At 50.2% G+C, this 27,621-nt stretch overlaps 1 protein-coding gene across 2 annotated transcripts; it reads right to left on the bottom strand.

Moving 5' to 3' along the window:
• Nucleotides 1-27,621, bottom strand: Bcl7a (BAF chromatin remodeling complex subunit BCL7A). Of its 2 annotated transcripts, none has more exons than XM_051176642.1 (7): nucleotides 27,391-27,621; nucleotides 26,911-27,006; nucleotides 20,544-20,625; nucleotides 17,024-17,120; nucleotides 8,553-8,720; nucleotides 3,881-4,002; nucleotides 1-439 (listed from the first exon to the last, which is right to left on the bottom strand). In XM_051176642.1, exons 2-7 carry the CDS (start codon nucleotides 27,000-27,002, stop codon nucleotides 368-370), a joined length of 633 nt encoding a protein of 210 aa, XP_051032599.1. In that variant the 5' UTR covers nucleotides 27,003-27,006; nucleotides 27,391-27,621; the 3' UTR covers nucleotides 1-367. The 2 variants fall into 2 exon arrangements, with proteins under 2 accessions (XP_051032599.1, XP_051032600.1); XM_051176643.1 differs by having other exon boundaries at nucleotides 27,467-27,621.

Raw genomic sequence — 27,621 nt, 5'->3', positions numbered from 1 at the left:
TGAAAAGCAAATTCCTGATTGGTACCACCCTCAAATAGCTTATATCATTAAATAGAGATGTGGGGGCAGGGGATACAGCAGCAACACAAATGTAATCTTGGCTTCCGAGACAGTGTGCAGACACTCCTGAGCGGCCGACCCACCTCCCCAAGGACGGTCACGTGAAGGTTGGAGTGTTTGTCTTCACAGCACAGTTCATCAGTGTCTGAGAAGTTCCGCCGTTCTAGGTTTTTCTTGGATTTGCACTTAGTAAACTTGAAACATTAGTTCTGCTCGCGCCCAAGAGGAATCGCTTGGGCAGCGTTCTAGAATTAAGCCTGCTGATGTACCTGCCATGAAACATGGACCGAAGGGTTCCACTGGGCCTCTACATCTCTTCAGAGTTCTGTTGAGAACATTCCAGCTTCATCTTTTTAGAGGGTGGTGCTCCTTCCATATCCTTCGGGGGGAAGAAGAGAAGTGACTGTGTAAGCAGGGAGGGGGTTAGGTCACAGGAGGGACGGCAGGCTGGCTCCAGAGGGAACTGAGAGGACACTTGGTGGCTCTCACTGAACCCATGAGCACCACCTGGGAGGAGGAGAGGTTCCAGACACACGGCGAACTTTAAGTCCAAACGCTTTGGAGAGCGTGTGAAACCCATCTCCTCTGTCACCACTGTCATTCTGAGCCGTGACATGTGCCATCCCTCTGTATTTTTATATTTTTAGCCCCTGGCCTTTGATTCCACACAGCCTAGACCAAGTTCCCCTTGTGACTCCAGTCTTCCGATCTGTAACTAATTGTAGAGGTAAGCACCTCTGCATAAGCTTCAGTTGGGCAACCCTACCTCTACCCCAAGGTGGTTTCCCAAAACACTCAGAGCTACTCTGCTGTGTGGACTGTTGTCCCCTGGGCTAAAGGTACCTGGCTTGGTGCAAATGCTCAGCCTTTGTTGAATGGACACATGGACATTATTCTGGGGGATGTGGTCTGTTCTTGACACTGAATTCCCAAGAAGTCTTATGACCACTCAAGAAGTTATTCATTCACCAGCAGTCACCTCTGGTCTCTCAGACCTCAGCCATCACCGAGACCAAACTCCAGGCAGTATCCATGCTAACTGCAGCTCCCCAGCTTCTGCAGTGTCGTCGGGTTACCACAGGCATGGAAGAAAGCCTGCGCCTGGACGGCACCCTGCAGCCCCCTCTTTCCATCTGCCCCCCCTCCCCCTTCACTAGCAGAGTCACCCTACTGAAGCCATTAGAGCCTGTCTATCTCTGAGCTGCCACTGCTTGCTTCTCTGTGGCCTCTTTACAGATGCCATGAAACACCACCTGAGCCTGCTCCTTAAGCTGCAAACACTCATGGGGACAAAGGCTTCCAGCATTTGCCCCTTGACTGTAAAACACAAGCCTGACCTCTTTCCAGTGCTGGGGGGGGGGGGGCAGGAGGCCAGCCCCAGCGACCACTTCCTCCCCCTGGCCATTCCTCTCCTGGACCAGCAGGCTCTAGCTACCCAGTGTTCTTTGCTCTTTGGTTCCTTGACTTGGTCCTTCCTGTCTTGAAGCCTGTCCTCTTCCTGGGCTCATGGGTCTCCAACTTCAGACACAGGAGACGCTCTCAATCTAAAGAGGGTCCAAGTCACCTGCCTCATGCTTCCTCACCCCAACCTATGCCATCTCAAGACAGAGACTTAGTGTCCTGTGTCTGTCTATTGAACTTCTCTGCCTGAGCAGCCCTGGTCCTGGAATTGGGCCTGGCCTGTAGCATGCGCTGTGTTAACTGTGTTAACGGTGACGAGGGGAGCACCAGCTTGGGCATCAGAACTAACCAGAAGGCTGAGTGAGCTTTCTCCGAGGACTGTGGACAGGACTTGGCATCAGGGAACCCTCTTCCTCACTAGTCTTTGGGATTCAATTTAATGTTTTATTACATTTATTCATTTTTGCTTTTTGCGGTTTTGGAGACAGGTTTTCTCTGAGTAGCCCTGGCTGGCCTCAAAGTCAGAGATCCTCCTGCCTCTGCCTCCTAAATTGTACATCATCCCCTGCAACATTCATTCTTTATATATATTGTGTGTATGCACATGGACATGTATGTATATAACACAACACGTGTACAGAGGTCAGAGGACAGCTTGAGGGAGTCGTTTTTCTCTTTCCAACATGTGGGTCCTAGACTTCGAATTCAGGTCATCAGGCCTGGTGCGAGTACTTTATCAGTGAGTCATCTTGCTGCCCACCCTCCCCCCTCTTTGAGACAGGGTATCACTATGCAGCCCCAATTGGCTGGGAACTCAATATCTACACTAGACTAGCCTTCAGCTCACTGCTATCAGCCTGCTTCTGCCTCCCAAGTGCTGGGATTGAAGGCGGGCACCATCACACCTGCTTTCCCGTTTGCTTTTTAAAGGGAGACACAGGTGTATGAGGACACAATGGGCAAAGGTGCTCCCGGGGCTGCTGCTTCCTATCTGAAGGAACAGTTCTCCGCTGAACTGAGGATCTCATAGGGGTGAGTTAGCCTGGGCGGTCCCTGGGCTCTCAGGAGGAATGGGAGGGGAGGACAAGGGAGAAAGACATTTGAGACTCAGGCCAGCAGAAAGGGGTCCTCCTGACCCCAGAGGGAGTACAATATGAACGTTTTTCTTCATTTCCCTGTCCCATGCTGGGACATGCTAGGCAAGCGCTCTGCCACTGAGTTACACCCAACTCACGCTCTTGAATCTGACAGCTTTGAAAATTTTCTTTAAAAGTGTATTTACTCATTTTATATGTATGAATGTATGTATGGAAGCGCACCAGATCCCACAGTACCGGAGCTGCAGATGGTTGTGAGCTCCTGTGTGGGTGCTAGGAATTAAACCTGAGTCTCTGCAAGCAGTAAGTGCTCCTAACCCCGTAACATCTCTCCAGCCCCTCTTATATCAACACAGATGACATCTGTGGTCTATAATGAACTTTGACTACTTTTTTGTTTTTTATGAGACAGGGTTTCTCTGTGGCTTTGGAGGCTGTCCTGGAACTAGCTCTTGTAGACCAGGCTGGTCTCAAACTCACTGAGATCTAGCTGCCTACCTCTGCCGGGATTAAAGGCGTCTGCCACCACCACCCGGCTTAGCCATATTTTCTTGTCTCATCTTCACTGGTAGCTGACAGTTTGAAGCTTGGCAATGGCAGATGCCCAGGTACTGAAAGATGAAGCTGTGGACAGCACCTGAGCCCTCAGACACGATCAGCAGGTTCTCTGTCAGTGAGCTACAGCCCCAGCTCCCTCCCTAACCTCTCTGTGTCTAATGCCCTTCTTACACCGACGATAGCACCATGATTAGGACCTGAAGATCTGGTCCTATGCCAGGTAGGAAGGTCATAAGGCAGGCCAGACAGAGATGTATGGACTCTCATTAAGTCTCCTAGGCTGGCTTTGAACTTGATTCTCCTGCCTTAACTTCCCAAGGAGCTGGGATTACTGGCCTGCACCTCCATACCCAGTGGGTTGGAGCTGGATTTGAACCTGGGGTAGACTCCATCGTATCTGCCTCCTGGGCCTTGTGTTTGCACAATCCAAGAAAGATGCTGATGCTGTTACTACAAAGAAAAGGGTCTGAGCAGACAGCTGGATCAGAAGCCAAATTCCAAAGAATAATCTGGCCTTCAGGTTTAGCAATAAAGGATGTGGGGTTACTGGGACCCAAATAATACAGTTACCAAGCTGAGACTAGAATGACAGAGTGGCATGCTCTACCCCAGACACTTCCGGAAGCACGACCTCATGTCCCTCCCATCATGGTGGCTCCAGGTGACAGAGGCTAACAGGACAGTGTTCCACAGTGAAGCGGCACGACTTCCCATGGACCACGGAGAACCCTAGCCCCACCCCAGTGAGGCCTGGCTGCAGGTACCTGAGAGACTGCCGAAGTTTCTGCTGCCAACCCCGACTCTGCAGATGGCTGCCGTTCCACTTTTTCTGAGCTGTTCATTGAGTTTTCCATCGAAGACTGTGAATTCTGCTCATCAGAAGCATCTGAGCAAAGAACAAGACAACAGAAGCTGTTTTCAGACACATGAGAAGTAGCACCAGATGGGTCAAGTACTAAAAATACCCGGATCTGGGTAGTTTTGTGGCTTGTGGCTTCTAGAGCTAGATGGGCTGAAGTTTGGGAAGTTTCCCGTTCATCTGCTAGCAAGGCGGTTATAAATAGCAAGGCCATAGGCTCTGCGGTTCTCCAATCCTCCTTCCATACATACATACCTACTCTGCCTAAAGGGGATTACTTCGTATGCAATGCTGCCAGTGTCTGGCGCCCTCTGCTGGGCACCGGGGAACATAGCAATCATGGCTGTCTCCTGGTTCCAGAGACAAACCATGGCCAAAGCGAGAACTAGCATTCTTCTAACATCACAGCTGACTCTTGAACACTCACCTCTCTTTTTAACCAAGTTTTCCCAAGAGTTATCTATTTTTCTTTTACATGGATGGGTTTGTGCCTGCATGTATGCCTGTGCATGGCCCGTGCCCATTGCCTGCGGACACCAGGGAGGACCGACTGGCGCCCTGGAATTGGAGTTACAGACAGCTCTGGACCACCAATGGGGTGCTTTTAACCAAACCGGGGTCCACTGCAAGGGCAGCAATGCTCTAACCATTGAGCCATCTCCCTAGCCTCTAATCTTTTTTTTAAAAAAAAAAAAATAATAATAACTGGGCGTCGGTGGCTCACGCCTTTAATCCCAGCACTCGGGAGGCAGAGGCAGGCGGATCTCTGAGAGTTCGAGACCAGCCTGGTCTGCATAGTGAGTTTCAGGACAGCCTCCAAAGCATTAGAGAAACCCTGCCTCGAAAAACAAAACGAAACAACCCCCCTACCCCATTTGCACATTCAGGGTTTGTGCTTGCAGACCACAGTGAACGTGTGGAGGTCAGAGGACAACCTGATGGGGTCAGTTTTCTTCTACCATTCCAGTCCTGGTGACTGAACTCAAGTTGGCAGGCTTGGTGGCAAGCACCTTTACCCGCTGAGCCATGTCGCTGCCCCTAACCCAGCCTCAGACTCTCTACGTAGTTGAATAACCTTGCCCTAATGCTGGCTTTCAAGTGTGCAGTGCCTTAGCTGGTTTATTTGGTGCTAGGATCAAATCCAGTGCTTCAAAAATGCTTGGCCAAGTGAGTACCCTACCAACTGAACCAAATCCCTAGCCCAAAACTTCTCTTAATAATAAGAGTGTTTCTCTGGTGACCACAGCAAGAACTAACTATTGAGGAAAAAAAAGTTAAAATCAACAGTGTCAGGTGGTGGTGGTGGGCACGCCTCTGTGTTCTGGGGAATAAGGGAGACACTGCAAGATCTCACACACCTGAGCCTGGGCTGCTCACACATGGCCCCAATGATAGGTCTCCCTAACTTTATTTACTTAAATTTTATTTTTAATCCTTGGAGGGGGTACATGGCCCTCAGTGACAGAGTCCACAGAGGCTTCAGGTGGTGAATTCAGAGGCTACATAGTGAGGCCCCAATCAAAAATTAAAAAAAAGGGGGTGAACAAAAAAAGTTGGGCATGGCAGTACATATATGTAATCTCAGCACTTGGGAGGTAGAAGTCAGGAAGAGTTCAAGACCAGCCTTGGCTGCTATATGACACTCTGCTTAGAGAGAAGAAAGAAAGAAAAAAGAAGAAGAAGAAGAAGAAGAAGAAGAAGAAGAAGAAGAAGAAGAAGAAGAAGAAGAAGAAGAAAATCCACATTAATTTTATATTCTATTTCATAATCTATTTGCTTGCTTTAACGAAACACATTTGTAAATGCACCTCACTGGTGGCTTGGCCTCCTTGGACAGTTTGTTTTCTGCATGCATTGGGATCTGCAGTGGAGTGGGAGGAGGGTTTAAGGCTCCCCAAGCAGTCAGTCACAGGAGATCTGGAGATTCACAAAGCCTGTTTGCTGGTACAGGCATGCCTGGGCTTGAGGCTTCCTTGAGAGCCAGGCCTGCTGGCTCAGAGGGAGCCAATGGTGCAGCTCACAGCGTGCCAGGGAGGGCTCAGGACAGCAGCCTGTTCTCTGAGCGTCCTGGTGCCTCTGGAACGCACCCAGGGGAAATTATTTTCCCGGGGCCTAAATTTAGTCCGGGGAGCTTGGACATTATGTCATTCCTTGCGCTTACCCAGCAGTAAACAAGTTCAAAGCAAGGTCAACAGCTGGTGGCTGACCCACCCTGCCCCAGTTTATGAGCCGGTGGGGAGATCACATGATCCTGAGCTTATGCCCTTTGCATGAGGGCTGGGGCAGGTGGGTACAAGTCCAGTGGCTTGGGGTAACTGGAAGAGGATCCTGGTATGATTTCTACCTGGGCTTGTAAAGTACTCGGTGAGCTGGGGTGAGGAGATAAAAAAGATAGCGATCACAGAAGCGTCACCCCAAATGTAATTTACAGCTGAGCTTAACCGGCCTGTTAGGGGGAAGGGGACCCAGATTCTAATGGGGAATAAGGCTGGAGCCAGACAGCAGGATAGGCCAGAAGACAAGGGGGCTCAGACATGACCACACTTGCCCTTAGTAACCTCAGAACTACCCCCCTCACACAGATAGTGGGGGGATGGGGGCTCACCCCAGCTCCCCAGCCCCTTCCTCCACCCCAGAGGTTTGCTGGGCACTTTGCTGCTATCCCCACCTCCTTTATTCCTTGTGACACCCTGACAAGGGACGCCACTTTTATCGGTCCCATTTTAGAAACAAGAAAACAGGTAGGTGGATAGGAGTTGATGCTGCCGTCCAAGGCCACACTGTAGTAAACAGCAGTTTGGCTGTGGCTAAGGCCCATCCCAGCCCCTGAACTTTCTGCCTTAAGTGTTACTTAACCAGTAAGATGCTGGGAAGCCTAGTGGGTCTGTCCTGCTTACAAGGGCCCTCAAGGGGGAGATGAGAGGTCATGCTCACAGATGTAAATGGCACAGGGCTTTAGCAAAGCCACTAGGGCAATCATAAGGAAACTTTTCTGGTGTGTGTGTGTGTGTGTGTGTGTGTGTGTGTGTGTGTGTGTGCGCGCGCGCGTGTGTGCCGTAACTAGGGGACAGGGAGCTACTGGCAGAAAGCAGGGTGTTATGCAGCATTCTGAACATATACGACAGTCCCACAGCAAAGAATTCCTCAGCCTCCAAAGCTAACAGTGCTGAGGCAGAAAGAAATCATATTACCCATTTCCTCCCTGGAGGAAACTCCAACAGGGCTTCCATATTCATGTGGGTGTGGGGGCCGGTGTTAAACCTACTGTCCTTGCATGCTTGGTCAGAGCGCTATCACTAACTTACATTTCTAGCCTTTTATCTATTGTTTTTATTTCATGTGTTTGAGTGTTTCACTACATGTAAGTACACTGCATGCATGAAGTGCCCTTGGAGACCAGAAAAGGGCACTGGACTGTACACCAAGGCACTGGAGTTGTGAGCTACCATGTAGTAGCTGGGAATCAAAACCTGGGTCCTCTTTTTTTATTTTTTAAGATTTATTTACTTTATGTATAAGTGTTCTATCTGCATGTACTCCTATATGCACAAAAGGGCATTAGTTTCCACTAGAGATGGTTGTGAGCTACCATACAGGTACTGGGAATTGAACTCAGGACCTCTGAAACAGCAGCCAGCGCTCTTAACTGCTAAGCCATCTCTCAAACTTTTTTGTTTTGTTCTAGGTTGGTCATAGATTTGCTCTGTAGCTCAGGCTGACCTCCACACTGATCACCTTATACCAGCCTCCACGGCTGGGATTATAGCTCTATACCACCCACCAGCAGTTATTAGTACTTACACCACTCCTTCTGCTCCCGCTGGGGCCTAGCTACCACCCTCTTTCACACAGACAAAGGCTGCAGTCTCACAAAGGCGTTGCCACCTCCACCCTAAGCACCATACACCTTTTCTCAGTTCTTTAGGTCTTGTCAACCATGGTCTTGTCTCACTGCTCATTAAAAAAAAAAAAAAAAAAAATGCCAGGGAACAGTGGCCTTATGAGCTCATCGACTTTGGAGCCCAGCCCCTCTGTCTTAGCTTTCCAATCCCTCATTTCTCTTGCCACACTGACCTTGCCTCTGCCTCAGGGCCTTTGTACCACCTGCTTGTCTGCCCAGTGTTCTTCTCTCAGATAGCCTCCTGAATTGTTTACTCAACCAACATCTTTACCTGCTTTACTTTACCACAAAAAGCCTTTCCTAACCACCTTCATAATTCAACACCTTTTCTAATTCTAGTGATTGCTATTTAATTTTATTGCCCCCCCACCCCAGACAGGGTTTCTCTATATAATAGCCCTGGCTGTCCCGGAACTCACTATGCAGACCAGGCTGGACTCGAACTCACAGAGATCCGCCTGCCTCTGTCTCCCGAGAGCTGGGATTAAAGGAGTGCCCCACTACCGCCCTGCTGATTTCTCCTTCTTTAATGGCTCTAAACCAGGCCTTACTTTTCTTCTACAGTCATGGTCTAGGCTTGGCATACAGCAAAGCCTCCTTAAAATACCCCAGGCTTATTTGGCTGCAGGCTGCTAGGCAGCAGCCCCTCTGTGCCCTGTCCCTGGACAGCAAATACCTTCAGGGCTGGGGTGCTCTTTTCCATCAGCTTGTGCCTCATCAGTCTTGGCTTCAGGGCCATCACTGGGCACAGATGCGTTGGGCTCTGGGGCAGGGCTGGAGTTGCTGCTGTTCTCCTGTTTGATGGGGGAGGCGTCTGCTATGGAGCTCTGGTTGCTGTTTTCATCTGCACAGGAACAGAGCACAGGTTGATATCCTATGGCTGCTGAGGAGAGGGGAGCATGTGTGCATGTGTGTGGGAGGGGGCTCAGCTTTCCCATGCTTCAACACACAGCCTGTGAGGCCAGGGAGTCTCAGAGCTTTCCTGATGACCTCCTCTCCACACCTCCCCACGGCCATTCGCTAATTAAGGAGGTCTGGGGCTTGCCAGACAAAACAGATAACGGTCCTGGCCTTGACAGGACCATAGCCACATCTTGAAGGCACTGTAGCTTAGCTGCTTAAAGATGAAGCCAGGCAGCCTAACAGCATGAAGGAGGGGCTCTTGACTCTTCTGGGGGGAGGGAGGGTCTGTTTTCTTTAAGGGTGTTGCCCTTGGTAGGCTGACCATGCTCACGTGGACTTGGCCATACCTATGAATGTATGAGCAGCACAAATTAGAGTCAGTGGGTTATCTCAAAAGAGAGAGAGAGAATACACAGGACTAGAGGGAGGGCTCAGCATTGAAAAACACTGGTTGCTCTTAGAGGATTCAGGTTTGGCTACCAGCACCCACACGGCTGTTTATAAACATCCATAATTCCACTTCCATGGCAGCTGACCCAAACATGTTTTTCTTTAGACATGGTTTCACTATGTAGCCCTAGCTGACCTGGAACTTGTTATGTGAACCAGGCTGCCCTCAAACTCAAGAGACCCACCTGACTCTGCCTCCCAAATGCTGGATTAAAGGTGTGTGCCACACTGCCCAGATAGAAAATAATCTTGCTGGGTGGTGGTGGTGTACACCTTTGATCCCAGTACTCTGGAGGCAGAGGCAGGTGGATCTCTGTGAGTTTGGGGCCAGCCTGGTCTGCAGAGTGAGTTCCAGGACAGTCAAGGCTACACAGGGAAACCCTGTTTTGAAAAATAAAAGAAAAAGAAAATAATCTTTTTTAAAATATGGGAACACAGAAGACAGGAAGATGGGAGGGAATGGAGTGGATATGGGAGGTTATATGGGATGAATATGATCAAAATACATGGTATACATACACCAAATTCTCAAAGGACAAAAATATTGAATTAAAAAACCTTTGGTGTAATGAGACCTAATCTGGATGGTGAAGAAACAGGTATTGTGTGCAGCTAGCCATGAAATAGTATTATTAAGACATTCCACCTCATTTCCTGAAGCTCCAGACTGGATTCCTGTGGATGCAAAATAAAAGGAAAGCCAGACATGGTGGCACACACCTTTAATTCCAGCACTGGGCAGGCAGAGGCAGGTGGACCTCTGGGAGTCTCAGGCCAGACGGGGCAAGAGCACTTTCTTTCTTATGTGTATGCGTGTGTCTGCAAGCAGTTCCATGCACCATTACATACAGGTGCTTATGGAGGGCAGAGACCAGTCCCTGCAACTAGAGCTTACAGGTAGCTGCAGAGTGGTCATGGAAACAAAGTCCAGGTCCTCTACAAGTGAAATGCCTTTAGCCACTCCTCCATCTCTCCAATCCTGAAATCATTTTTTTTTTTTTTTAAAAAATAAGATTTATTTTAAAATTTGTTTTGCTTTTTTTGAGACAAGGTTTCTCTATGTAACAACACTGACTGTCCTGGAACTCACTCTGTAGACCCGGCTGGCCTGAAACTCAGAGATCCACCTGCCTCTGCCTCCTGAGTGCCTTTATTTTAATTGTGTGATACGTCTGTGTGTGTGCATGTGGGTATATATACACTTGAGTGGAGGTGCCCATTGGAGGCTTTGGATCCCCTGGAGCTGGAGTTAGTTGTGAGCCATCTGACTACTGCTGGAAATTGAACTCAGGTCCTCTGAAAAAGCATCAAGAGCTTTTAACTACTTGAGCCATCTCTACAGCCTTGCCCACAAATTTTTAAAAATTATTTCATGTGGATGATGTTCTGTTCACATGTAAGTCTGTGTAGCACGCATGGCCCAGCACCCACAGGTGCCAGAGAAGGGCACTGGGTCTCTTGGGTCTGGAGTTACAAATGGTTGTGAACCTCCATTTAGGTGCTGAGAATTGAACTCAGGTTATCCAGAGGAGCAACCAATGCTCTTAACCACTGAGCCATCATCTCCCCAGTTCCCACACTAACCCCACAAACAACTTTTAAAAAACATTGCTTTAGGGCCAGACATGGTGGCACACACCTTTAATCCTGGTACACAAGGCAGAGGCAGATGGATCTCTTGAGTTCCGCCTGCCTTGGAAGATCCTGTCCTAAAAGCAAACAAAGGGTTTATGTACTTATTTATTTTGGTGTGTACACATTTTGTGTGCAAGGACACACACCTGTGCAAAGGTCAGAGACCAGTCTGGCATTTCAGATTTTCCAGGAATCTGACCTTGGGTCTTCAGGCTTTCTATGAAAGTGCTTTTACACACTAAGCCATTTCCCCTGCCTGGCCATCAAAAGAGGACTGGCATATGGCTCACAGGAAAACAAGTTCTCTCCCTTCATAATGTCCTGGCTTCCATCCTATCCTGGGAAAAAAAGCCAAAAACAAAACAAAACAAACAAAAAAAAACAACAAAAACCCAACAACTATAAGGAAGGAAAAATGAGCAAGAATACTAAATATTGAAGAAATGAAGAAATATGAGACCTAACCAATTATTGGGATCTAATTTGGAACACACCAACTAAAACACATTTAGGAACAATTGGGAAATTAGCATATGGTCTGGACTGTTATTAAAGTTATTAGGGGTTGTTGTTAACTTCGCTAGAAGAGATAATGGCACAGTGGGTCTGGGGAAATGTCACCCTTTGACAACATATGCTGAGATGGGTATTACGGATTAAACATAGGGATTACGGATTAAAAGGTAGGGAGATAGACTTCAGCTCAAACTGTAGGCAACTGCCAGGCTCCACAGACAAGTGGTTTTTATGTAAACTAAGTCAATGGAAAACAATACATTAAAAAGCATGTGGCAAATATGGCCCAGTGTTCATAAAAAAACTGAAGCAGGGCTCATTACACCCTGTTTTCTCTACAAGGACACTGATGAAGACATGGGAGGAAATGGGACAGAGAGTGGCATTCCCGGTTAAGTTGGAGACAGGTCCAGAGCCCAGGGTACACTTCCCCTTGTCCTGAACCCCTTCATGGGTACATTTTGTTTCCTTCTTTTCTTTTTATAGGGGAAAGCATAATCACATCCCTAAAACCCACAAATGACACAGCTGAGTTTCCCACACTGGGGAGAATCACAGGGGTGATGTGTGAATCAGCAAACCTCAAGGGTAATGGAGGAATCCTTGGGAACCACCTTCTGGATCAGGATCTCTCCTCTGCCAGGTAACTAAGTAGGACACAGTCATTTTAGACCAAAGATATCCAAGTGTTGGTCTTACAAAACACTCTACATGGCAGCTCATGCTCATGATCCTAGCACTCAGGAGTACAACCAGGAGGACTACTGATAATTTCAGGGCACCCTGCTCTACATCGTGAGTTCAGGCTAGTCAGGACTTCAAACTGACATGCAAACGAAATAAATAGCACTGTGATCTGAGGCTCTTTGTAGGCAATGCTTTATGTGGGGCCTTGAGAAAAGGAGGAGCCAGAGGCACTCCAAGAGCTCCAGACCTACTGTGTGTCACGAACCGAGAAAGAGCATTTACACATACCCTGTTATGATCTAAAAACAAGGCCTTTCCATGTGGTCCAGGCTAGCCCAAAACTCATAGCCTTGAGCAGTCCTCTGGCTTCAACTTCCACAAAGCTGGGGACTACAGGTGCACCACCATGCCCAGACACTGCATTTAATCAACAACATACTGAGGGGCATGTACATACCTGGTAATGCTACCAAAAATTTTACAGATGGGAGAATTCATCCCTCAGATCTACCTGTTGTCCCTTTGGTATTTTTGTTTGTTTGCTTGTTTTTAAGATAGAGTCTCATGAAGCTCATGCTGGCCTCAAATTCACTATGCTGGCATTGCCAACCTTAAACTCATTGCCATCCTCTCTCTATCTTCCCAGTGTGTTTCCCATCTGATCTGGACCAACTCTCAACCCCTGGCTTCTCTTTACCGCTACTTGGAGGGAGCGCCAGGCGGTCACACAGCCCAGCTGATCTCATTGAACTACATTCCCGAGTGCTGGTTACATAACAGCATCCTCTTGTGAATTCTTGACTTGAAAAAATGTGTGCTCTCCTCATTTACCTTCAAGAAAGTCTAAACTTTCCTAGGTCAAGACTCCAATGCACGTGTGATGAAAATTCTGTTAATAAATGACAGTGAACATTAACATCCAACCAGGCAGATGTGGGGCCAGGCCTGGGAAAGGTGATCCACACAGCTGACACAGCTGAATCTGTAAACTACAGACACCAGTGTGGGTGACCTCCACAGCGTGTGCTGTGCTCCTTCCCCAGCCTTCTGGAACACTCTTGTCAGGCCCACATTTGTTCCCAGGCCCACATGCTTGGTCATCCCTGCCTTGGTCCTGGTTGTTCATGAGCTAAAATGAAAATGATGGAGAAGGTGGACACGTTGCTTATGTCCAGGAGCTGGCTCTTTCCACATTAGTGCAGGTTTCTAGATCCTGTCCACAAGGACTCTCACATGTTAACTCTAGCTCTAGTTATCCGCTTCCTAGTGGAGCGAGTTGACTTTACCTCTCTGCTTTACTTCATCCTGAGAGTTGCCTTGTTACTAGACACTTGCCACATTGTGAAGACTTCATACATGGTAACTGTTAACATGCCAAGGCTTGGGGCTAGACAGATAGCTCAGTGGTTAAGAACGCTGACAGTTCTTCCAGAGGACCTAGGTTCAATTCCCAGGACCCACATGGTAGCTAACAACTGTCTGTAACTCTAAGATCTGACGCCCTCACACAGACATACACATACATGCAGGCCAAACACCAATGCAAAACAAACAAACAAACCACATGCCAAGGCTCATCCAATCATCACAAGGACTTCATGAAGCAGGCACTGCCACCGCATTCTACAGGTTAAAACCAGCCAGAAGGCTAGAGGTTACATCACTAACTCAAGATGGCAGTAAGGGAGGTCCTGGCAAAGTCAGAGAGGGGCTGCTTCTGAATACCACGGAAACAGGCCATATTCCATGCCTCATCCTGAAAAGAAAATGAATTCTAGATGCCAGGTTGATACTTATCGGATGACCCTGACCTTCTGATTCTCCTGCTCCTCTCTCTCCATGTCTGGGTTTACAGACCTGTACCTGCATACCCACTTTACACAGACCAGGGATAGGACCCACAGCTTTTTGTGCAAGCCGGGTGAACACTCTGTCTGTGGAACCACATCCTCAACCTTAGTTTTCTGGTTTTTTTTTTTTTTTTTTTTGAGGCTGGGTCTCTTGTAGCCCAGGTTCTCCTCAAACCCCTGGTCCCTCTGCCTCTGTCTCTGGAGAGCTAGAATTACAGGCCTGTGCCACTACTCTCAGTGGGATCTTGGGTCTTTGTTCACTAAGCAGCAGCAAAACCCCGTTGTGTTTTTATGAAGCCAAGTCACTAAGAAATAAGGCTCCTTGACTAAGTGCCAGGGACTGAGGATCCAGAAAGGTTAGTCTGGGTAAATGAGGTGGGCTGGATAATGTTATGACACAAGCTAGAGTCATTAGAGAGGAGGGAACCACAATTAAGGAAATATCTCCGTAAGATCTGACTGCAGGTAAGCCTGGGGCATTTTCTTAATTAGTGACTGATGAGGGAGGGCCCAGCCCACTGTGAGTGGGGCCACCCCTGGGCTGGTGGTCCTGGGTTCTATAAGAAAGCAGGCTGAGCAAGCCATGAGGAGCAAGCCAGTAGGCAGCACCTTCCATGGCCTCTGCATCAGCTCCTGCATCCAGGATCCTGCCCTGCTTGAGTTCCTGTCCTGACTTCCTTCGATGATAAACAGAATATGGAAGTGTAAGGTGAATGCTTTTTGACCATGTGTTTATCAGAGCAATAGTAACCCTGACTAAGATACGAGCGTACTTACTGCCTCTGCCTTGCCAGGATGAGGCAGGCTGTGTCAGAGGGCCACTATTCCTGTTAGACTTTAACTCATCTACTGGATACCAACTTGTTGCACAAAAGGTTTAGAATGGCCAAAAGCCCACATACACACATGGACCATCGAGACGGCTCAATGGGGGAAGGGGCAGGTTACTAAGCTTGATGACCTGAACCCACTTGCTGGAAGGAGAAAACCACCTCCCCACAAGTTGTCCTCTGACACTGTAGTATGAATGTCTCCCTGACTCACATACAAAGAGATGTAATAAAAAACTTCAAAAAGTAAAAACATTAAAATTAAGATCAAAGTCTGGACTCATATCCAGTACCTGGGAGGCAGAGACAAGAAATCACTTCAAGTCTGAGACAGCCTGAGTTACATAATAAATTTTAGACCAGCCTGAGCTGGAGAGTGAAATACTGTCTCAAAAAAAAAACCAAACAAAACAAAAAAACAAAAACAAAAAACAAAACAAAACCACCACCACCAAGAACAACAACAAAAAAACCACCAAGCAACAAAAAATTCCCAAAATTCCCCAATACAGGGCTGGCAAAATGGCTCAGTAGATCTTAAAGGTACTTGCTACCAAGCCTGGTTACCTGAGTTCAACCCTCAGGACCCACATGGGTGGGGGGAGAGATATGACTTACTTCCACATGTATGCAATAGCGTGTGCACATATCATACATAAATGTATGGGGTGTGGCAGTACATAGTTTTAGTCCCAATACTCAGGAGGCAGAGATAGTTTAGATGTCTGAATTTCGAGCCGGCCTACTCCACACAATGAGTTCTACGCCAGCCAGGGCTAAACAGTGAGACACTGTTCTCCAGAACCAAACACAAACAAACAATAAATCAACTAGGGAGAGAGGAGGAGAGAAGAAAACATAAGCACAGTAAACTCTGGTAGGGTGGGGCCAACCTAGAGACAGCACGGGGTGACCAGGGGGACTAGAGCATCCTTGTCTCCCCTAAGGGATGAAAGCTGTTCCTGCCTTAGCCAGCTGCTTCTACCACATTAACACCCAACTTCTAGACAACAGCAGTAAAGCAGGGTTTCTGATTTATAAATATCAAAAGCTGCTATAGTTTGAATCTTAAATGTCCCCAAAGGTCTATGCGTTAAAGGCCAAATCCTCAGCTTGGCACAGTTGGAGGCAGAAGAGACTTTAAGAGGCGGGGCCTTGGCCTTGGGAGAGATCTTCTGGCCACTGAAGGGGTCCCCTTGGCCCCCTGGATTTTGAGACACCGTTTCACTCCATAGTCCAGGCTGGTCTAGTATTCACTATGTCGCCCAGGTTGTCTCCAGACTTGTAGTGACCTTCCTGTCCCTACCCTCCTACCCCAGGACTGGGATTACAGGCATATGCCTCCAAGGAAGACTATTCCTGTTCCTCTTCCTCTTTTGCCAGCAGCTTTCTTTACCTTGTTGCTCCCACCATGATGGGCTAGACCACCAGGCGCCCCAAAACAATGCCATCAACTGAATGGACTGAGCCATCTGCCGCCAGAAGCCCAAATCAACAAACCCCTCCTCTTTCAAACTGCATCAAATCAAGCATTTTGTTACAGTGGCAGAAAGCTAATCATTTTTTCACAAAATCTACAGGTTTGAATGTCTACAGTGGCTCTCCTTGTAGGGATGGGGCCACCAGGAGGGGATAAGAGAGGCAGGCTGAGCACATCTTGTGCTTTGGAACGGGCTGGTTATAAGGCATGTGCGTTTTATGGACATTTCATGGAGCCAAAGGACTCTGATTTGAGCCTTTCCTCTCAATAAGGCGAAAGAGACAGAGAGACAGACAGGTGGACAAGGTGAAAACAGGAGACTGGCTATATTATGACCCCTGCCTCACCCTGATGGATGGGACAGACACATGTTATAACTTCTAAAATCAGACAGCCCAGGAAATTGGGCTGTCAAGAGAGGGCAGTGTCCAGGTTCCTATGGTGACCATGAGCCACTCAGAAATTCATTCTAGAGGAAGCAAAAATGGAGAATGAGAAATACAGTCATGGGTCTGGCATGTCACACCCCAGATCTTCCTGGGTGGGCAGGGCAGGGCTGCTGGGATCATCTGTGAGTCTGTGCCTCTGGCTGAGCAGAAGGTGTGATCTCTATGCTAGCTACGCCAGGGGAAGAAATGTCTCCTCCAAAGAGCTCCTCCTTGGCACAGAGGCCTGGTAGTCTCGCCCAGCCCTCCTACCCTCTGCCTGGAATGTGAACAAACCTGCTAGAGGAACAAAAACACAACTTAGGGCTTCCTGAGGCCCAGGCAGGGAGAGCGGCTGTGGTGGGGCTCACCGTGCACGTCCATCATTCCCGGGGACGAGCTGTTCTCCGGAGTGGTAACCTCTGAGCCGCACTTCTCGTCCTTGCCTTTCTTCTTATTCTTGTTTTTCTAGAGGAGAAAAATGCAACAGAAACGCAGGCAGTCAATCATGTACATGTGTGTGCACATGGGAGGCCCCGGGGAGTGGCATGAATATTTAATTCCATCAAACAGTCAGAGCCACCAAGCCTTGGCAGCTGACTTTGCCTGCATTTGAGTGTGGCCCACAGGTGTTCTGTGCCCACCTTGGAATCAAAGCATCTCACCAAGGGGGGGGATTCTGAGACTTAATCTCACCTGTCTGTGGGGCTGTCACCTGCAGACAGGCAAACTCCCCGGCTAGTAGGAACTTCTTGTAGAGGGAGAAAGGCCATGGTCGCCATCACGCTGGTGATGGCAGAGATGGTCAGGGCAAAGACACAGGCCACTCTGGAGTCCCTCGGGGCTGCCTCTTTCAAAGTGTTGGGAAAGATGGAAAACCCAAAAAGGCAGTAGGGGTGTGTGGAGGGGATGCTTTTTGGGGTGCTGGGGCTCAAACCCAAGGCATCACTAGATGAGTGCACTGAGAGTCAGCCACACCCACAGCCCCATAGCTCTCAAGGGAAAAGAATCATCTTGGTTTCCGTGAGTGATGGTAAAACACTCCTAAAATAAACCATGGATGGTCTGATTGTTCAGTGTAACAATTACAGAGACTAAGGCAGCTCTCTTTGGATTTTAATCAGAAAGATCTGTGAGGCATGAACATGTTAAAATATCTCAATATCTCCAAGACAGAGGGGGGCAGAGAATGTAGTTGCCAGCACTGTTGGGGCATGTGCACTCTGGAAGGATAAACACAAAGTGGGTGCCCTGGTACAGACAGGGAGGTAAACTCAAGAGGGAGTGTGTGCATGCAGGGCAAAAGGCAGAGTTAGGGAGAGGTATGCTGTAAAATTTATATTTAAACTGGACTGGAGAGATGGCCCAGCTGTTAAGGACACTGACTGTTCCTGCAGAGGACCCAGGTTCAGTTCCCGGCATCCATACAGTGGCTCACAGACATCTATGCAATGCCCTCTTCTGGTCTCAGAGAGAACTGCATGCATGACATACACATATATACATGCAGACAAAATATTTATGCATGTAAGAACTAAGTAATTTTCCTTTAAAATAATATTTAAAGGAAGGTACAAATGAATAGAGGCAGAACATATGTACAACTGCCAGTGGCTTGGGGAGTAACTGCTAACAGGTATTGATGAGAATGGTATAGAATCACTACTTTTTACATTATATTTTACTTGTGTGTGGGGCTTGGGGGGGAGGGAGATGCACTATGCATGTGGAGTCGGAGGAAACTTTCTACCATGGAGCTACACCCTCAAAGCAAAATTCACTCTTTCAAAGAATATACTTCAGCCTGTAATCCTAGCATGACAGAGACAGGAAGACAGAGAAATTCAAGACCAGCTTGGCCAGTATAGCAAGACCCTGTCTCAAAAAATATAAAATAAAATGAAACAATGGAAGCCAAAATGTATATTTCAGAGTTAGTAGTGCTATAGTCATTCAAATTTCCCAGCTATAATTCTATAACAGGAGCTGGTCAGATGGCACTTGCTGCCAAGTCTGAATATCTAAGCTGTATCCGTGGAACCCACATGGCAGAGAACTGATTCCCACAAGTTGTCTCCTGAGTTCCACTCATGTGCTATGGTACATGCATGCATGCATGCATGCACGCACGCACGCACACACACACACACACACACACACACACACACTCACACCAGATAAAAACAAGGAAATAGGCATTTGAATTTTGACACCTGTTTTGCTTATTAGAAAGAATGAAAATTTCAACCTCACAGAGACCCGCCTGCCTCTGCCTCTCAAGTGCTGGGATTAAAAGTGTGCGCCACCACTGCCCAGCTCCTAATTGGGTATTTTCTAAAACCATAAAGATGACCCCTCCCCTATGCCATGCAGATTCCTGGTCTGACCTTCATAGATTCTAAAGTAGCTGTCTGGGGTTGGGCCCAGGAATCTGCATCTTACCCAGATGCTCAGCTGGCAGCACACTCCTGTCGTGGCTCAGAAGTGAAAGGGACTCAGCATTTCTGGAACACTATGCTATGTTAAATATTCTCCAGGAGACACAGTGTACACTCTGGGTACAGAAACCACAAGCTAGGCATGGCTCCTCTACACAAGGTGGGGGGGGGGGGGAACCACAGAGAGGTGATGCGCCCAGCCTCATAGGTTAGCCAGGGTTCGTCTGCCTGACTATATCCAGTGTTCTTTGCCCAGCTGGGAGCTGTCCCGTCCTTCTCACGCCCATATAGTACACGTTCCCCTTGATCGTATTCCACTTGGCACTTCCCTGATGTCTGTTTCATGCTATTCTATAATTATCTTCCCCCAACGAGATTAGAAATTCCTTGAGAGCAGGGACCACGTCTCCTCAGATACAGCCAGCATTTCTACACCACCTAATGGCCCAGGCAGGGGCTGGAGCCAGGAACTGCCTCCAAGGACTAGGGCTGCTCTTTGTCTACTTACATGTGGATGGGTCAAGCCTTGGTCCCTTTGTGGAAAGAGGGACCTTGGCGACTTCAGAAACCCAGGTCAAATGAGAAGGGTTGCCAATCACCTAAGTTCCCAGCCCAGTATCAGCCTCCCCCCACCAAAACCCCTCCTGCTGGTGAGCATGTGAGCAGTCCTGACTAGAGTCCCTACACTCAAGGGGCAGGCTATTGAAGATGTGTCAGAGAGGCAAGCCCCTGAAAGGGAGCTTAACCTCTGTCTTTATCAAGGAAGCTGCTGCCCCATAATGAAACATATCAACCACAGCCACGTTGTTCCCTGAGGCGGCCTGGGCCAAGCCTTCATCTTCTCAGAGGAGGGCACTAAGTGTGGGTAACCCGGGCAGGGGCCGGCATGAGAGGACTGTAGTGCAAAGGCCTTTTGGTGGGAAGTGGGTTGCCTGCTTGTAAGCACCCTCTTCCAGGACACAGCATGATCGCCTGTCTCCCTTCATCTTCCTCTAGCCCCTCTAGGGAGTGGTGCAGGCACCCCTACGCCAGGCTCTCTCCTCCCTGGTCCACCAACAGCCCGTCAGAAGGCGCTCCAGGAACAGAGAACACACACATCTCAAAATCAGAGGGACTTGAAATCAAGTCCCCACTTTGACATAACTGTATGACTCTGAGAGGTGTGGATGTACCTACCCTCTTAGGGCTCATGCCTTCCCCTTGAAAAAGAGATTTACAAAGACAGGAAGTAAGGAAGATGATGGTATGAAGCCTGGCAGATGGATGGGTGTTTAGGAACGGGGCCACAGTGAAGGCAGAGGCTTGGTATAACTGGGTATCACACTGCCTGTTCCTACAGAGTACACAGGGTTCCAGGGGGAGTAAGCCCTATAGTGACCAACAGCCTCTCCTCCCTGCAGTGTGGAGGTCACCCTGGGTAGGGAATGAAGACATGACAGCTCCATGTACTCACGTCATCAACTTTTGGCTCTGTCACAGGAACCCACTTGTAGATCCGTAGGGATGTGTCGCCAACAGTCACCCATTTCTTCTCCCTGCAGGGAAGGAGGAAGAGCCCATAACCAGGGGTCTTTGCACAAGGACTCTGCTTGTGGGGAGGGTGGCAGAGATCACAGCTACAAAGAGATGTCTGTGTAGCCCAGGGGCTAAGACAACAAGCTTTGATTGATCACATAGATATGGCTGGAATCCCAGCTTGGTCCTTGATGGCCAGGGCCCCTGGGAAAGCCCTTGGCTTATGGAAGCCTCGCACTGCCTACCCTCTTGGAACCAAGAAAGCAAGCGATGGCCCTGCCCTCCTGGCAGCTTCCCTTCACAACATTACAGGGATGAGGGGGTAGGGGTGGGGAGGGGAACATTAAGAGGCAGGCTGAGCCTGGCCTTGGGGGAGGATCCTTGCACCTATCCTTCAGTGGAGGCCCTGCATGGATCCCTGATCACCTAGGTTCTAAACTTCCACAGGACAGAGTCCAAGTGCCCAGCTGAGAGATGGGTATATGGATGAGGAGAAAATTACAGGCCATGAGAAGGGGAAAGGTGACTGTTTCATCAAGAATAGTAATTGTACCCTCTCTAAGTCACTGCTATTTGCTAGACTACTGCTGTGAGACAGTGTCCCTCCTCTCTACGTATTCAGGGGCCATGTCCCTGCATGGGGTAGGTACAACTTGGAGAGAGTCACCAGGGGCAGTGGTGGGGTTTGAACCCCAACAATCTGGGCTCTGGCTTGGCCATCTCAGGGGTAAGCAGCCTGAAGTTGCACTGAGTTAAGAAAGAACCCAGGTGACTCAAGCAACCCACATGAGATGAAAGGTCAAGGTCAGAAGAAGAGGCATGGCTGCAATTTCAATGGCAACAGCCACAGTAACCCACAGTTACCTAGGTGATATGAGGACCTTGGCCTCTCCACCCAAACTTTAGCTGTGGCCTTCCCCTCACACGTGACTGTCACAGAGAGTCTCTGCCATGTCACTACTGAGGCTTTGGGCAGCAGTGTGTGTGTGTGTGTGTGTGTGTGTGTGTGTGTGTGTGTGTGTGTGTGTGTGTTAACCAAACCATACACCTCCATTCACAAACTCCACCCACTCAGGTCTCCAAGTTCCTGTCAGATATGGCCTGGCTTTTATTGTTAAAGGAGACCATTTCTAATTGCTTCCATGTGCTAAGCACTACACCCACACTCTGATGTTTACATGGCCGTGTGTGGCAGCAGGTGTCACCTTCCCACCTGACAGATCAAGGAAGTGAGAAGGTGAACTCATAACCACTATTGAGGATCCAAACCCTTGGGAGAGCATCCGTCAGGCCCCGCCCATGCGCCTGTGAGCTGGGAGAGCACGAAGTGAAGACACATGTCTGTCTTCCATCCCTCTCCTGCCTCCTGGAGGCAGAGTGCACAAGCCACAAGCCACGAGCCCATTTTCCAATCTCCACATGGAAACCCCAGAAGGGACCTGGAGGAATAGGGTCATTCCCAGGAACAATGTCAGTGACAAGTAAAGACATAATCCCGATGGCCACTGTGCAGTAGATGCCGAGCTATACAACCCCTCCCCTCTCTCTCCTTTCTCTGAGATTACTAAAAGGTAGGAGCACATCTTACCGATGAGAGAACAAACAGTCCAGCAACTGTTACCACGGTCATGGTCACATAGACAATGGGTGGTAAAACAAAGAGTGAATATAGGTTTTGATGCCAGCCAGAGTCCTCCTTCTGCTACTCTGCTGCCCCTAGACAGAAAAGTTCATTCTAAAGACCACCTGGGGACAGAAGTTTCTAGAATCTAAAGGCCAAAGTTACCCAATCAGTACTCACAAGCCCTTGACGGACTTCCTTGGTCTGAGCCTTAGTAAATCAACCAATTCAAAGCTGGAGTGTGTTAATTTTACTTTTTTACTATGTAAGCAACTAACTTGAAACACAAAGGCCATGGTTCAGGTTGGAGAGCTCGACAGAGTTCTGGGCCTCCCAAGACAACAGGAACCAGGATGAATGCCTGAAGTTACCAGGCACTGTGGGCCACCAGCCACACACTGGCTCCTTGGTCCCCAGCTGGCCACCTCCTCACTGGAGTACCCAGGCCACCTCAGAGGCGGAAAACAGTCTGTGGCACCATCACTAGGTGTGCACACTGAGGAGACAGAGGCAAGAGTTATGAACTTGACCTCGGGTTGTGGGCGTGATGGTATACAATTCTAGCAACTTGGGATCACAGCACTTGGGAGGCTGAGGCAAGATGATTGCTAACTCTAGGTCCCAGGTGGTTCTAGGCTACATGATGGGATCAATAATAATAATAATAATAGATGGCTCATAGGTAAGGGTGCTTGGTGACCTTAGGTCTTCAGAAATGGCATGGTGGAAGATGACCTACTTCCACAAGTTGCCCTTGACCCACATCATGGGACATGTGAGTACATTCCCTCCCCCTTCATCTCTCTTGTTGTTCAAGCACAGACACAAAATAAATACAAAAGAATTAAAAAAAAATAAAACACACTCCAGCACTTGGGAGGCTGAGGCAGGCTGATCTCTGGCCTACAGATTGAGTTCCAGAGCTACAGAGAAACAGGGTGGGGGGTGACTGACCTTGGGACTGACCTTTGACCTCTGGCCTGGCCCTTGGCCTCCCAGGAAGCCAGACAGAGCTCTCACAAAGGTGCTGGCTCCCAGCTCCTACAAGTGCCCCACGCCCATCAATGGGGGAACACACAGCTGGCTGCTCCCACAATGAGGGAGCTAGACATTCCCATTACCTTACAGCAAGGGCAGCACTCAATGACCTTCATGGTACTTTTCAAAAGTTGACTCAATTGCCAAAGTAGACGAAAGAGTGTAAGAAAGGGGGAACCATAAAAATCCAGATTTTTGGCTACTCTCATAACATGCCCTGGGGCCCACGTGCCCCTGGAAGCTACAGCTTGCACCCTCCCAGCCCCCCCTTACCACCTGGAGACATTTACATGGACCACCAGGCTGTAGCTCAACCTAGCCACAAAACTACTCTGCACCGAGCCCAAGTCCTCCTGCCTCCATGGTCCCTGAAATCCTGTCTCCCGGGATTGTGTCCCCAAGATGAAAGGAAGTCCCAGATGTGAATGTATAGCCCCAAGGTTCTTCCCCAGCTCAGGTAGGTCCGGGTGTGCCTCAGATGGGCTCTCTCGGAGATGGGTGGAAAGCCCCCATCTGTCTCTGTGGACAGTTCCTAAAGGACCCCTTGGGCCTAGGGCTGAAAGGTCCTGGACCAACACCTACTAAGCGGCTCTGACCTCGCTTTGTCTTTCCACTCACACTGGGCCTCCTAAGCCTGGCCCAGTTTCCCAGAAAGGCACCAAACATTTTGTCCTCCTTCAGCCACTTTCTGGCTACCTCACATCCCACCAACCTGCTCTGTGGGGGCACCAGACGAAAAGGAGAAACAGCTGCCAGCGTGGTAGGGAGGCCACAGCACACACTGGCTTCTCCTGCAGGGTGGTAGAAGAAATACTACCCTAGGCTTTGAGAATGAAGAGATGTCAGGCACCTCAGCTCTCCTCTGGTTAAAATACAGAATGACTCGCTGATTTTGAGTTTTTCAGATAAATGGATAACTTTTTGGCATGTGTCAGTATGTGTAGTTCGCGGGATACAGTGTGTGTGTGTGTGTGTGTGTGTGTGTGTGTGTGTATACAGGCTGAAGACAAAACCCAGAGCCCTGTGCATATTAAGCTCAAATTCTACCACTAAAGCACTAATCTCAGCAGAAAATTTCATTTACATTTGCTTTTTTAAGAGAAGCTTGAATGTAGCCCAGGCTACCTCACAAGTGCTGAGATTATAGGCATGCACCACCATACAAGGAGAGAAAGGCTTTTTAAAAAACCGTGTTGCTATTTATCTGAAATTCAAATTTAGTTGGGTGTTCTGTATTTTCATTTGCTAATTCTGGCAACCCCTGTTCAGTCAGTGGTGAAATTCATGGTCGGTGGCCACAGTTAATAAACAGCCCGAAGCCTTCAGGGTGGATGGAAAGACTGTTGTAAAGACAGGGAAAGACCAGATTCTGCGCCTCAGGGAAGTCCCCTACATTTTTGTTTAAAACGGGAATGGAAGATAAACCAAAATTTCTACAAAGTCTGCCTTACATAAGGACATTTACAACGACTCCTGTGTACTCTGGTGACTTCACCCGACTAGTCTGTCAGTCCTCAACAGTTCAAGAAGGCGAGGGGGCTCCGAATCCCCGGGCTTATTGGGGTTGGAGAAGTGAGTTTCATATTCTGCCCAAGGTCACAGCAAGGAAGTGAAGTAGAAACTTAAGCAGGAGATCCTAAAGCCTGAGATCCTTGGAGGTCATGCTGTGCTTACTTCCCCCAAAACATAGGGAAGAAGGCAGCCACATCCCCCACTCCAATCCCAGGCTTGGCAGGCTGTGAAGCGGCCAGGATGGAAGCCTCCAGGCCTGCTGCTCTGGGGCCCGCAGGGTGGAAAGCCCCATCCCTCCATCTGCCCGCCCCGCAGAGCAGCTGGCAGACCCAGCCGCAGCTGTCACCGCTCCAGGATCAGAAAGGCAGCTTTACACCGGCCCCTTCTACCCTCCAGGCGGGTGACAGACAGAAGGGACTCACGCCCTGATACCGGTTCTTTCTTTACTCCGGGACTGAGGCGGGGGGCGGGGGGGGGGACGACACGGGACCTCAGCCTTCCCTTGAGAGTCCCACGGGAGAGGGGGCACTGTGTTGTTTTCCTCTGTGTTTTGGCCTGCAGCTGTTTTCTGCCATTTTTAAATGGCTCCAGTTAGGCACTGGGCGCCTTGCTCAGCAGGGGAGCTCCCGGCACCCAGGACTTGGATCTCAACTTTGGAAAGCCTCCCCTTCTCACGGTTGTGAAAATTCTTTGTCCCATTGGAGCCAAACCCAGCCCACGGCGGGCATCCGGCCATCCGCAGACAGCCCTTTCCATAGGAGGCCCGGGAGCACGTGGACTTTATTGATTTTTCTCCTTGCCTTTTTTTGTTGGGTTTCACTCTGAAAGGACAGCTAACTTGTGACACCACCAGACCTGAGCCAGGCCCCCGAGTAATGTTTAAAAAAAAAAAAAAAAGGAGACAATAACAACTCAAGAAATGACACCCCCAAAAGAAACAGCCTGCAGTGGGGCCTGGCCAGTTCCTATAAAGGACAGGACCAGCCCACGGGCGCTGACACTTAGGGACACCCTCGCGGCTGCTCGTCTCCCTCTCGGACCCCGATGAAGCCGTGAGAGAAAAAAAAAAACATAATAAAGTTGAAATCAGGGAGCAAGGAGTTTTCAACAAGTCCGACCCAACCTGGTGGTGGACTACTGGCGCCTCAGGCCTGGCCTCTGGGGCCGCCTGGGAGTTAGATCCCGACGAGGCCCGTGGAAATGTTCCATCCTGCTAATTATAACGAGGCCACGCCGGGCACGATCTAATCTGAGCTTGAAAAACTCGCACGGCCCACACCGAATCTCGCGGTCCCCTCCTCCTCCCCCAGTGCAGAGAACAAAAACAACGGTCGCTCGCTCTCTTCGCAAAACAAACACCAGCTCCAGCTCGGAGAAGGCAGACGCGGCCCAGGACTTGGCTTCTGGCAGCAAACATCGCGTCCCCCGAGCTCCCGGTGCCGCGCGGAGCGGGTGGGAGCCGTGGGTGCCCCGCTCCCCGGCCGCGCCACCGCCTTCCCGGCGCTCGCCCCCATCTTCCTTCCTCGCCCGGAGCCCTCGCTCCAGGCTGCCCAAAGCGCTAAATTTAAACGGCTCGCGCTCTGCAAACTCCGCAGACTCGAGGGCGCCGAGGCCTGGGAGGCGGGGAGCGGCGGGCGGGTCGGGGCGTGGGGTGTGTGTTGGGGGGACACCGGCGCCGCGCCGCCCCGGGAGGAGACGGCGGCCCGCTCCGCGCTGCACAATGGAGCTCGCGCTCTGCCCGCCGCCGCCGGCATCACGGCCCCGGCGCGCGGGAAGCCGCTTTCATGTGACTTGCACAAAAAAACGAAATGGCTTCTGGGGCCGGCTGCGAACCCCCCTCTCCCGAGCTCCGAGCTCCGGGTTGCAGCCGCCGCCGCCGCCGCCGCCGCCGCCGCCGCCGCTGCCGCTGTTGCCGCCGCCGCCGCGCCAGGTGGGCGACCCGCGCCAAGCACACCTGGGCAGCGGACGCAGCCCCCGCGGGGCGCAGGTGACCCGGGCCGCGCGTCCTCGCCAACTCCGGGCCCGTGGCCGCTGCGCCCCGCGGCTCCGTGCGCTAGGTCCGGGCTTGCTGGCGGCCGCGGCGCGGTGCGGCGAGCCGGCGAGAGCGAGAGAGCGAGCAGGCGCCTCGGCTTACCATTTGCGCACTTTCTCGATAGCCGCCATGACCCTCTTGATATCATCTTTGGCCCGGCTCCTGGTCTCGGCTCGAACCGACCTGCCCGACATGGTTCTGGCGGGGAGGGAGAGAGAGAGGAGAGAGAGAGAGGCTGGGGGAGCGCGCCCGCCGGGTCCTGCTCGCCACACTCGCCCGCTCTCTCACTCGCGCACAGACACACACTCACACACATACGCGCACACACAAAGCCTGGTGCCGCCGCGCGCCCGGGGCCCAGTGCGCAAGCGCCGGGCGGCAGCTGCACAGAGCGAGGGGGAGCGGCGCGGCCGCCACTAGTGTGGCCTCCGGGCGCCGCCGCCCTCCCCGGGGAGCCTCGGGGACCTCACCCCGGGAAACGATCAGGGGTGACCCCGACCTCCCAGCACATGGGACTGGCGGGCCCGCGGACTGCCCCGGAGGCCGCAGGAGTGGTGGGGACCCCTCCCCCAAGACACACACCCTGGGGATGGCAGACAGGAGGCCGTGGGTGCCCTGGCCTTGGGTTGGTGGCCGCTGGCGCGACCGTGCAAGTTACTTGTCGGGCGCTTGACTTCTCAGAGTTGGAGGCGGTGGTTCCGGACTCGTGATCTTGGAAAGAGTTGAGGCGCCGGTTTCTGACCAGCTAGTTGCCTTGTTGAAATGTGCGAGCTAGGACGTCTGCCTCACCGTGATCAAACTGGGGTCCTAGTT

This window comes from Phodopus roborovskii, unplaced genomic scaffold (genome assembly GCF_943737965.1).
Source record: "Phodopus roborovskii unplaced genomic scaffold, PHOROB, whole genome shotgun sequence".
In the NCBI taxonomy this organism is placed as follows: Eukaryota; Metazoa; Chordata; class Mammalia; order Rodentia; family Cricetidae; genus Phodopus; species Phodopus roborovskii.
Note: the sequence above shows the minus strand (reverse complement) of the source record. Positions and strands in the feature narration are given on the sequence as shown.